The sequence below is a fragment of the Nymphaea colorata genome, chromosome 1, assembly GCF_008831285.2.
Source record: "Nymphaea colorata isolate Beijing-Zhang1983 chromosome 1, ASM883128v2, whole genome shotgun sequence".
Taxonomy (NCBI): Eukaryota; Viridiplantae; Streptophyta; class Magnoliopsida; order Nymphaeales; family Nymphaeaceae; genus Nymphaea; species Nymphaea colorata.
This window is the reverse complement of record NC_045138.2, coordinates 24,964,524-24,977,507: the sequence shown is the minus strand read 5'-3', so window position 1 is coordinate 24,977,507 and position 12,984 is coordinate 24,964,524. Positions and strand designations below refer to the sequence as shown.

At 40.5% G+C, this 12,984-nt stretch overlaps 1 protein-coding gene across 1 annotated transcript; it reads left to right on the top strand.

Annotated features, from left to right (window-relative positions):
* Positions 1–231: 231 nt before the first annotated feature.
* Positions 232–10,959, top strand: LOC116267911 (tRNA wybutosine-synthesizing protein 2/3/4). The gene is made up of 11 exons (XM_031649846.2): positions 232–721; positions 821–1,014; positions 1,719–1,944; positions 2,419–2,818; positions 3,606–4,823; positions 4,953–5,082; positions 6,932–7,167; positions 7,306–7,441; positions 9,095–9,171; positions 10,048–10,154; positions 10,495–10,959. The coding sequence occupies exons 1-11, from the start codon at positions 289–291 to the stop codon at positions 10,599–10,601; spliced, it is 3,264 nt and encodes a 1,087-aa protein (XP_031505706.1). The 5' UTR covers positions 232–288; the 3' UTR covers positions 10,602–10,959.
* The last annotated feature ends 2,025 nt before the right edge of the window (positions 10,960–12,984 follow it).

Genomic DNA, 12,984 nt, shown 5'->3' with positions numbered 1-12,984 from the left:
ATCCTCAGCTTGTGCTAAATCTGATTCCGACCAGTTAAATGTGTAAGAAATCAGATTTAGATCCAACCCAGGTATTAACGAGAAAATCCATTAAATTGTACCCGATTCGTTTACTCATGTCCAGCCCCAAGCAGCAGGAGTCTACTTTCGCTAGTCGGTTACTATAATCCAGATCCGACTTGTCAAACCGGACCACCTTAATTCCAGCCTGCAATCAATACTATAATCCGGACCTGAGCATAGATGTAAACCTCTTCAGCACAAGAGAGAGGGGAGAGGGAGAGAGCAATGGAGTTCGCAAAGAGGAAGTCGATGGCTCTGTCTGCCTTGGCGAGGGAGGGAATGGACAAATCCCCAAAGGGCTCACTCGACGTGCCCATAATCCCACTCCTCGACGCCATCAACGCCCATCCTTCCTACTTCACCACTAGCTCCTGCTCGGGAAGGATCTCCATCCTCTCCCACGCCGCCCCTAACGACCAGAGCAGCCACAAGAATAAGAAGAAGAAGAAGGCAGGAGATTGGGTTTTCATTACCCATGAGTTCGCTGACCCGGAGACCGTCTCCAGCCTGCTATTCAACCCACCTTCCTCTTCCGATGACAGTCACGACACCATGGTCTTTCGCTTCGAGCCTTTCATTCTTGCGGTCGACTGTATCGACGTTACCTCTGCTCATTCTCTGGTTGCCATGGCCATTTCTTGCGGTTTCAGAGAGTCGGGTTGAGTTTATTACTGCTGCTTCTTGATTCCTCCTTTGCTGGTTGTCGAATTTTTTCGGCAGTTGGGTGTTGAATTTTTGTCGGGTGCTTTGACTGTAGGGATAAGCAGCGTGAGCAAGAGGATCATGGTGGCGATTCGGTGTTCGATACGGCTAGAGGTGCCCTTGGGGGAGATGGGGAGGATGATGGTCTCGCCCGAGTACGTTAGATACCTGGTCGGGATTGCCAATGAGAAGATGGCTGCCAACAGGAAGCGGACGGATGCTTTCCTTGGCCTGTTCACGGCCTCCAAGGTAGGTTTGGGGCTCAGATTACTGCATGCTCTCTTGTTTATTATTTCCGAGTCTTCCGACATGGTTGTTGCACAATGTCATTCTCCGAATAGGTGGTTGGTGGCTGAACTTGAATTGATATTTTCTGATTGACAAATGTGTACATTCATGCGGACGGTAATCGTACTTCTAAGTCTTAAATCATTATTTTCAGGCGAAATATTCATGCTTAAATTTGGAACAACGTGGAAACATATGATTTCTTCGTGCTTGGCACGTAGAAATTCTTATTTTGCATAAGCTAAGAAGGATTCCTATATGCGCTTGTACGGGGCTTCTCCTAGGTTGGTCTTCCTCCCGTGCGTATGAAGTGTAGTCTTAACTACACTGTAGAAGATTAACTTGTTATACATGTACATTCATCTGGCGCAAGTTGAACGCCTGGTCTATAAATTTACTTGTTGCATTATTTGAACACATGCATCAAATCAAAATGTGATTCTAGGAGATAAAACATTTTACCATGTAGAACCTTCTACGCGCTATCCCAGCATTTAGGTGGCCTTTTCGGTTTCCTGTTCTCTTTTTCTAGGTAAGGCTGATACTCGTGGCATTCACATGTGAACCTGTCGGCGTTATAGTGCATCTCTACGTACGATCCTAGCTATTACATTTGACCTACTTGTAGTAGTCTTGATGGTGCAATATAATTTGATGTGCGACAGGGTCCGGCTGATGTAAGCCCATTGGGAAATGATGATAAACAGACAGAATGCATGGAAGAAGGAAATGTTTTGGATCTCGAGGCAAGACAACTCAAGTCCCTATCAAGTGCAGCTGCAGCCGAACAGGATGCCCCATACATCGTGGTGTCCAAAGTCTACACCATGAAAAGGGTAACTCTGACGACAACCATGACAACAAAGAATTCAAATCATGTAAGTATGACTGGTTAATGATCCACATGAAATTCCACTAAAGGAGGTTGTCCAGCCTTATCACTCATGTCCAATAATTGCGTGATTCAAGCCAACATATGCCTAGGATTTACTAGATCTTGGTCCAGCTTCTTAGCCGCCAGGGCAAGCGTCTAGATGTTTTTCTAGTTATTATAATATGGTCTTTTTCTCTCTCTTAGCTTCTTTATCCTTTAGCTTTGGTCGTTTCACACTAGGAAGTGGTTCATGATTTTAGAATTTACCAGTTCAATAAGGTTTGTCGTTTTATCGTCAGATCTAAGGGAACTAAGTAAGGAGCTTGCCATTATAAAAAACTATCTTTTTTCTAGTCCTTGCAAACTATGATGCCCCCTTCTTTTTCCCCTCAGGGTGGGAGTCAAACCTTCGTAAATCTTGGATCATGGATGTGCTTTTGTGTCGGGAACCTTTTCATCTTCTAATTTACTTTGTGGTACTTTGTCTGCAGGGTCATCAAGCACCGATAGGTGCTCCGTTTCAGCTAACAAAATGAAGATACTTGACCTGCCTGTGGGAAAACTCTTCCGCTGGGGTCACTCAGCTAGCTTATTAAATGACTCAGACAGCAGAAGGATTTTGGTCTTTGGTGGTTTTGGAGGCGTAGGCAGACATTCAAGGCAAAATGACTCATTGCTGTTAGACCCAAGAACTGGCATGTTAAAAGTACTTCATGCAGTAGGTCCTCCTTCTCCACGTATTGGACACACATCTTCGGTCATTGGTAACCACATGTTTGTCATTGGCGGGAGGGGTGACCCTACACAAATTTTTAGTGATGTATGGGTCCTCCATACAGAGGAGAGTAGATGGGAGATTCTATCATGTACTGGAAGTGTTTTTGGTCCGAGGTGATCTCTTAATGTCTGATTTACTGTTATTTGGAAGCAAAAACAAGATACTGTGCTTGTATCGGTTGGAGGTTCCAAAAGATCTCATCTGTTATCTCCAGAACAGGGCCTCATTGAGGTACCTGTCCTATTTCATGGTTGAAAGCATTAAGGTGCTTATTACAAATGATGGTACTCTTGATATTTTCTACCGAAATGGGTAACTACATGACAATCTAATTCATGTACCCAGGTGCATTTTCACTTAATGGGGCCCAACATCTCTGATAGTGTTGTTAGTGCATAATTAAAGGTCAGCCAATGTCAGTATATAGTGGCTGCAATCTCTGAGCCCAGCCCAGATTCTTGTAGAAAGGGAATAAATTCTATATACAGAAGTCGTGCTACCAACTCTTGGATCCACTAGATTAGGTTCTTGTTGAAAAAGTGATTTGTTACCTCACAAGTGTATTTTCATTGCTGTCATATAATTGATGTTGATTAAACATGGTTTTGCTATTGCGTTCCGAGCTTCTTTATGCTATTTGCAAGGTTAGATGGGTTGCATTAATCTCGCAGATAGTTTATTGCAGTGGAAAAAACAAACTGATTAAAGGATGGTTCTGTGGGTCTACATATTCTTTTCTTTGTTGCTCATATCAATATGCATGTTTCTGGTCCTGATATTTTTGTAGTGATAACTGGTGGTTGTTTATCACAGCAACATTTGTGTATGTGCAATATGCATGAGGTTGTGGTTACAAATATGAGTTGATGTTTACTTTTTGGTATCGGGTTGTGTTTTCAGGCACCGCCATGCAGCTGCTGTTGTGGATACAAAAGTATATGTGCATGGTGGCCTTTACCATGAACTGATCTATCCGTGCGTGCATGTCCTTGATACAGAAACAATGCAATGGACTGAAATTGATACCAAAGGGGAGCAACCATGTGCTCGGCATTCCCATTCAATGGTGGCGGCAGGTTCACAATTATTTATGTTTGGAGGATATGATGGAGAAACAGCACTGGGAGATCTTTATAGTTTTGATACCAACATTTGTCTCTGGAAGAAAGTGAAAACTACAGGAAGAAATCCTTCTGCAAGATTCTCGCATTCAATGTTCATCTACAAAAGGTATCTAGGAATAGTTGGTGGATGTCCTGTTACAAAGCAGCTTCAAGGGATTTTTTTGTTTGATCTGCAAACTCATGTATGGAAGCATGTAGAAACTGGGTTTGTTAATTATCCTATGCTTGTTCGTAGTACAGTGAGCATTGTGGGAGATGATCTAGTTATGGTTGGTGGTGGAGCATCATGTTATGCATTTGGAACAAAATTCAATGAACCAATGCAAGTAGATTGTTGCTTGTTGACTTCTTTGGCTTCTGACAGACATGCTGATAGTGTAGCAGTTAAGCCTCTGACAAACCCTGAAGAGACAAAGGTGGGTAATGGCACTGCTGTTGCTGGTCTTAAGGGATTGACAGATGATGAGAATTTACATTATAACGCATGTGCACATGCTACTAATGGAAATCCAAGGGCATTCCATGACCAAAGGATAGCGAAAGATACAGTTGAAATGAAACCTAAAAAGTGGGCTTTACAGATTCAAAGAAGATATGCTAAACTTGGGAAGGATATAGTGAAAAAAATTGGATGGTTGGACACTGGGAGGAAGGTTTACAAAACTGAAGATGAACAAATTGTATTCCTTCCAGTTACTGAAAAATGTCACACCTGGTTTTTGGAGAAGGTTGCTTGTTCAGATAACTTGGTTGAAAGTCCAAAGGCCAGTGATTCTATGGCCTTCTGTATGGCAAAGGGTTTTTCACTTGATGGGGCTTCTTTACCTGAGCTGCAGAATCTTCTGCTAGCTTGTGGTGCTTCTTTGGTAGAGGATGACATTGCGCTGATGAGAAGGCAACCAAGGTCCCCACAGAAGATACTGAGGGAAGCAGTAATGTCATTGATACACCAGAAAGGCTTGCCTACAAACCTTCTAGAACAGTTGCCAAGTAGGTGTGCACTTTTTATTTTCTTTCTAAATCTTTCTTGCTGTGGTTTGGACACTTTCACATACGTGATTTAGTTGGTTTTGTTCTTGATACCAGCTGACAAGAAAACTCGTAACTAAACATTGTGATCCAGGTGGGAGCGGCTTGGTAATATAGTTGTACTTCCATCCTTGGCTTTTAATCACAAGATCTGGGATTCTGTTAGTGCTGAGCTTTGGCCCATAGTTGCAAGTTCTCTAGGTGCTGTGCGCCTTGCTCGTCAGGTTTCTATTTCTATATGATCTCTTTTGTTGTCCTTCCTTAGAGGCAAGATTTTGTGGATTATAGTGGTCAGTTGCTCTTGTTGCGTAGTCATATATACAAACAAATAGAAACACAACAGAACAATATTGACAGACATATGTTTGTGTATGTTTATAATTTTGTTCATGTATATTATGCATAACTATGCAATGAAGTAGACACTTCCGAAGTATGTCAATACACATTCATGTGTAGTTTTTTGCTTTCATAGGAAAGTCTATGTAGTAACCTTGTCTATGATGATTTGCTGACTATGGTCGACGTGGTTCTACTAATGTCTTTCAACACTAAGTTGTATCTTTTCGTTCTATATGAGCCTGAAGGTGCACTTGCGATCTGTTTGTATTGCAGGGAATATGAATTCCTGATTGACAGTATCAGAACAAGCAATAGCACATGCAATAACACTTTCTGCTTAATTGTCAGAACTGATTTTGGTCAAGAATCTGGAGCTTGTATGAGTAGAAAGACTGGATTCATGGTTTTATCTTTCAATTTGACTGCATTTAGGCAGATTCTTCACTAATGAAACATAAACAAATATATGCTTGTATGTATTAGGTTATACAGCTGGATGTTTTTATTTCGCTTGATTACTTAATTTACCTTACCTTTTGTCGTTACTTGTTTGGATGAGTCGTTAAGGAATTAACACATGATGTTCTCAAACTATATGTAGATTATGATCTGAGAAGCAAATGCTTCTGGTTTTTTTGGAAGTGCATCCAGCTTCTAGTGTTGTGGTGCATTGCTAGGAATTCATTTAGGTAGTGTTTGATGGCCAGAAACATATTTCTGGAAACAAGTTTCCAGAAATATGTTTCTGGAATTGGTTTTCTAGAAATAAAATTCTAGATTTTCAAATGTGTGTTGTGTTTGATAACTTAGAATTATTTTTCTGGAATTAAATTTCTGCGTTTGATTGCAAGAAAGGAAGAATCGATGGAAATGGGAAAGAAGCGGCCTCCTTCCCTTCTTCCGCCTCCGCCCCTTTCTTCCTCCTCCCTCCTTCCCTTCTTCCGCCTCCGCCCCTTTCTTCCTCCTCCCTCCTTCCCTTCTTCCGCCTCCGCCTCCTTTCCTCCTCCCTCCTTCCCCTTTCCTCCTCCCCTCCTCCTCCTCCTCCTCCTTCGGCCTCTGCCTCCTTCCCTTTCTTCCTCATCCCCTCTTCCTCCTCCCTCCTTCCCCCTTTCCTCCTCCCTCTGTTCTTCCCCTCTTTCTCCTCCCTCTGTTCTTCCCCTTTCCTCCTCCCTCCGTTCTTCCCCTTTCCTCCTCCCCTCTTTCGCTTCCCTCCTTCCCCTTTCCTCCTCCCTCCTTCCACTATCCCTCCTTCCCCTCTTCCTCCTCCCTCCTTCCCCTCTCCTCCTTCCGTTCTTCCTCCTCCCTCCTTCCCCTCTCCTCCTTCCGTTCTTCCCCTTTCCTTCCCTCTTTCTCCTCCCTCCTCCTTCCTCCTTCCGTTCTTCCCCTTTCCTCCTCCCCTCTTTCTCCTCCCTCCTTCCCCTCTCCTCACGTCCGCCTCCTTCCCTCCCCCCCTCCTTCCACGATCGAGCCCAACGGCTCCAAAAAAAATTCCGGAAATATGTTTCCACCCCTCCGGGTGGAAACATGGGTGGAAACATATTTCCGGAAATATGTTTCCGGTTTTCATGTTAACGGTAAAAAAAAAATTCTATGTTTGATAAACAAGAAATGTTTTGAAAATTTGAAATATGTTTCCACTGCTACAGTAAAATACCTGCCCATCAAACACTACCTTAAGATTTTAGGCAATTGAAAAATCCCATTTTTACAATCCTTTCTAATGATATGCAGGGGAAAGTTGCAGCAACTGGAACAAGAGATAGTACCTTAGAGATCCTGGTGGGTGCCAATGGCTGGGTCGATCATCATGAGAATGGAATATTCTATTCTTTTGATTCAACACAATGTATGTTTTCATGGGGAAATTTGTCAGAAAAGCTTCGCATGTCTAAGTTAGACTGCAGGAATGAAATCATTGTTGATTTGTTTGCTGGAATTGGATATTTTGTGCTGCCTTTCCTGGTGAAGTAAGCATCATGTTTGTTGACATTATGGCCTTTCATGTTGTCATTTTCTCTTTGCAATCATTTCAGTTATCTACTTTTCCTTATTTATAAGGAATTTTGCGTGCTTTGGGTACTACTGACAACTTGCTTCTCAACTAGAGCTGGTGCAAAACTGGTTTATGCATGTGAATGGAACCCTCATGCTTTGAATGCTCTGCGGAAGAATGTTGCAGCAAATTTTGTTTCAGACAGATGTATAATCCTTGATGGAGATAACCGTATTGTGGCACCACAAGTAGGCAAATCAATCCTCTTCCAAACATTAATATCGTTGATTGAGCTGCTAAATCATTGTAAATTCTTAACCTAGGCAAGGCATGGCATCATAGCAATGTGAAATTATTCTTGATTATTTGGTAAAGTTTAGTTTTCAAAGTTTCCATTCTGTCTTTTATGATATTTGTAGACATCCAGGAGTGCCCTATAAGCACCTTCCCTGTTTTGCTGGTTTCCAAAAATGAAACATACACATGTCTTGCTTATTTGGTCATGCTGGAAAAAGTTCCTTTGAACAATTAAACTTAACATGATATGGAAGAAAATAATGGGGAAGGATCTGTTCTTCATGGCTGTGAAGGTCCTTGAGCAGTCAGATTCCTAGGGATCTAAGAATGGCACTAGATTTGGTTTCCAAAAATGAAACATACACATGTCTTGCTTATTTGGTCATGCTTCCAAAAATGAAACATACACTTGTCTTGCTTATTTGGTCATGCTGGAAAAAGTTCCTTTGAACAATTAAACTTAACATGATATGGAAGAAAATAATGGAGAAGGATCTGTTCTTCATGGCTGTGAAGGTCCTTGAGCAGTCAGATTCGTAAGGATCGAAGAATGGCACTAGATTTGGTACTTACTTTCTGAAATTGTTTTACTAGCATGCTTGAAGGCCTGCCTTTGTGCTTAGAATTTTCATGTGTTTGGGAATCCCAATGCAAAGTCCACTGGGGCATTAGTCCCCTTCCTTTGCTTGTTAGTGACAAACACTCCGTACAACTTTACAGAGAACCAATTGGGATTTTATGGGGATGGGAATCATGAGATAGGCATTTGGTAATTACACTACTAGTTCTGGACCTATGTCACATAGGTACGGGTACGGGTGTTGGTACGGGTATGGAGAAGCGGGTACAGGTACGGCGTTTTTGCCAACCTTGGTACGGCGGTACAGCGAGAGTTATATATTTTTAATTAATTATATACATGAAATCAGCAAAAAAGGTAACATAAATATAAGAAATTGATGCCATTTTTTGCTGTAGATATGTTGTGCGAAGGTAAGGAAGAAGGAGGAAGAGGCGTCAAGCGAAAATAGGTTCATTTAAAGTGACATAGGTATTATGTATGAGAAAGAAGGAGGAAGTGCTGTACCGCCCTACCGGTACCGCTGTACCGGGGCCATCCCCACGTACCACTGAGAGTCTGAGACATTGTTCCGGACAAAATAACATTGTCCATGCATTGGGAGAACTAGTAGAGACCCCACTTGTACAGAGTTGCAGCATTTCTGAAAGGAAAACTGACTTTGTTAACAGTAGGCTATGGAGATAGGCTACTGTACTTTCCATGGACATAATTGTGCATCTTCTGATCCAAGCTTCAAAGTTAGAAACAATAGTGTGCACATACACAAACACACACATACACACACAAATACACAAACATACACTTGCTAGCAGCTAATACATGAGATAGTTTGTCATAACATGATGTAACAAGAGAATCTATATTTGGCAGTAACAGATTCTCTTGTTCCATCATGTTATGGCAGACTACTTCATGTATTAGCTGCTTGCAAGTGTGTACTTTGCAGTTTGCACAAATGCATTAGCAGTCAGGCTATACATGCATCAGCCAGATTAACTGTTAAAGTATGTATTGCTCTCAGGGTGTTGCTGATCGTGTCTGCCTTGGTTTGCTCCCAACCAGTGAGGATAGTTGGCCTACTGCTGTTCGAGCTTTAAAGTAATTCGACTGACTTAAGATGCCTTTGATTCCTGACACAACACTGCATGCTTTGGATACTGTTCTATTTCCAGTTTGGATGTGTTTAGTTCATTTTGTTTTTAATACCTTCATGGCTTCTTCTTCTTCTCTCTCTCTCTCTCTCTGTCTGTCTGTGTCTCTGTCTCTCTTTTGATACTGTTCCATTTCCAGTTTGGCTGTGTTTTGTTGGTTTTGTTTTTGATATCTTCATGGCCCCTCTCTCTCTCTCCCCCCCCCCCTTTCCACCCTGTCATATATATGTATGTATGTATTTATATTGCTTGTTTATATGGTGCATGTAGGCATACTGATGTCTATCAATTATTTATTTATATTAATTCAGTATTCTTTTGCACATTATCATGACATAAATGATGCTGAAAATGGCACCACAGCAGGAATTTTGAGAGCTCCACATGGTTCAATATTGAAATCATAGCACTTAAAGTTTATTCAACTACTTGATCATTATCTTTTACAAAAACTTGGACAAACATTGGATTCTGATAATTCAAGAATTAACTCCTATTGATTTGAGTATGTAAATCATCTGCATCCAGTTAAATATTCTAGAGAAACATGAAAAAAAAGAAAGAGAAGTCGTATGCTACTGTATACACCAGTCTCATGCTCTATGTAGATATAAAGGGCTAAAAATTTTGTTACTGTTGATTGTCATGATTGAAACATAAAGGAAAAAAATCTTTGAGGCAGTTGTCAGTATTACCAGTTTTCGTTGTGAATATTACTTTTACCTTTGGTGTAGCTCTGAAATGGCTCACTGTCTTAAATTACATTAGTATTTAGTACAATACTCACATGCTTCTCTATTTTTTGTGGAAATTTGGCCGGTAGGCCTCAGGGTGGTGTACTGCATGTGCATGGAAATGTGAAGGACTCAGAAGAGGATTCGTGGTCACTCTATGTGGTTCAGTCAATACAGGAAATTGCAAAATCTGAAGGTACGATTATCCTTGGGTTTTAATTTTAAAAATAATTTTGCTGTTGGCTCCTGAGATTTACATATTCTCGAATCACTCAGCATTCTCATAATCACTGGGACTTATGTTCATTGGTTTGGTCGTTTCTTTCTCCTGCTGCTGGTCATTGTTGTTACATTCCTATTCTGGACAAGTTGTTATCTGACTATGACTTCATGATTTATACATGTTAGACCCAATGCTGCCGTAGCAGCTGATTTATCGTCTCACAACTTGATGCTGTCATGGCAATTGCATTCGTCTTGTTTGAACTTGCCTTCTCATAAACGTCCAGTTCATAGTATGTTCATCTTTCTTTCAGGCCGTCAGTGGCAGGTACAGCTGGAACATTTAGAACGTGTAAAATGGTATGCTCCACATATACGCCATCTTGTTGCAGACATAAAGTGTAGCCTGGCTTTGTGCTGAGGGGGGCTATACCTCTCAATCTGAACTGGCTCAAGGCTCAAGAGGAAACTGAAGCTGAGGTTGAACTAGCATGTCAAGCTTGTTCCGAAACAACCGATTTTTCACTGTCATGGTCATCTTACTGTGCGAAAATGTGTCTGTTCTTATGCCCTAAGAAGGTTGTCTGCTGTACTTAAGGTCCATATAATCTGTTGGGAACGTCTCTCTGTTGGAAGATTAATTGAAGATTTTGAATCTTCCATTTTGGGTAGGTTGCACATTTAGGAGTAGCTGGATAATGGAATGTTATCAAATTAGAATATGAAAAATGTATTTATGTGGTTTCCTCAATAATGAAATGTTTAGTAGATTAATGGTACTTGCACTTATTCCATAGTGGCATTGTAATTTTGCTTCTCTTATCATGCAGCTACATGAGACATGGTGCTCGAAATTGGCGTGCAAACAATTGAGAATTTTCGGCTATAAGATGGAGCCAGTAAGTATGGACTGGAGGTCTAAAAATGGCCTAGCTTTTTGTCAGCCTTTTTTTTTTTTTTTTCCTCCAGCGAGGGACCGATATCAGCTGGCAGCACCAAATTTGACAACGTTATAGGGCGTTGGTAACAGGAACGCTGTATTCTGTGGAGTGTTCTATGAATTTGTTGAAAAAAAAAACGGGAGCATTCATGAAACACTGTGTTCCAAAAAATGTAACGTTTTGTTACCGAACGCTCTTTGGGGCTGTTTGGTGAAGTGTAACTGCTCTATGAATCTACCAAAAAATTGGGACAGATTTATAAAACACCTAAAAAAATGTTCATTAATCTATCCCAAATTTTGTGGTATATTCTCATTATCAAACGGCCCCTTGGGGTACATAGCTTGGTGAGGCTAGGATGCTGAGGAGGAAATTATTTTTCTTTTAAATTTTACTTTTCTTACTGCTCCGGATCTTAGACCAACCTGAACCTCTTGATCCATCAACATTTGTGTCGATTTAATTCGAGGATACTAATTAAAACATCTAAGCACATTTTAAGGTCACGGCCCGATAGCTTGGGTCTTGGCCCGGGTTCGGCTCGTTTAAAAATAAAAAACAAATTTTTAATCATAAAATATTTTTAAAATATAAAATATATTTATTAATAATAAATATATATTATTAAAACAAAAAAAATTAAAAAAATATATTTTTTAAACTTAAACAGGCTGGCCTATCAGTCTCGGGCCCGGCCCAGGCCCGAAAAATTTTGGCCCAAGCCTAGGCCCAACCGGGCTGGCTCGACATCCACCCTTATTTGGATTCATTGTCTCCACATTTTTAGTTAGATTTGGATGTTGATCTTTATCTTTGGATTTGGATATGTCGTGTGGGCATTTCTGACTTGTGATTTGACCCCTGGGTCCTATGACTTAATACTTTATTAGTGTCATTATTGTCAGTCTATATCAGCCGATACACATTGCCCATACAGTTATAATAATGTTCTTTGCATCAATTTGAAAATATTTTTCAATTCACAAGAAAAAAAGAGAGAGGATAAAATAGGGCAATACAGGCCTATATGGCGGATCGGTGATCAAACTGCATGGTTAAGATATGAGGAACCAGCTTGACTAGAGGACGTTTGAACGAAAAGGAAGTGAAAACGTCAAACTTGAGAGAGCACGACTTTTTTTAGCGTGAGAAGTTATCCGAGACGGAGGCACCTTGGGTAATTTTTCCAGACATTCTAGAGTGCTTTCAGAGGTCGTTTGTCACCGGTCATTGAATAAACCTGTAACATAATATTATTGTATGAGCTAGAATCACTGGACGATAACAATAAATGGGTGCTGACATTCCCTTCAGTCTGTCTTTAAACGGTTCAAAAGCCAACATTTTATGCATATAAAAACCAAGAGCGGCCCCAAGTGGAGAGAAAACTGGGGTCATGCTTGCCTTTCTCGTTGAGTTCCTTTTTTTTTTTTTTTTCTTCATAGATAAGCAAGTTGTTCTTACGAAACATTCTTATTAATATATTTCAAAAAAGTGTTCTTACCATTTGTTTCAAATGGGCGGATCGATCAGTATCGAAACTTGGAGCATCTGTTTCATCCCACATTTTAACGAGTATTAAATCTAACTATTTTGTAACGTTAATTGCATGAATATGGCTACAAAACCATGAATAGGGAAGTCACATGAACAAAAATTCTATACCTATTTATTCAATCAAAATCATGCTGATCTTATGAGTGTCAACATATAATTTGATGTTAGATTGGAATCGGAATCCAAATATTTGAAATCAGTGAGAATCATATTTCGAAGTGTTCGGATTTCAACCAGATATAAGATCCTAACGTAATCCAATTACAAGCAAACATTTGCTTTTTGCATCCCCCCACATTAGGGTCC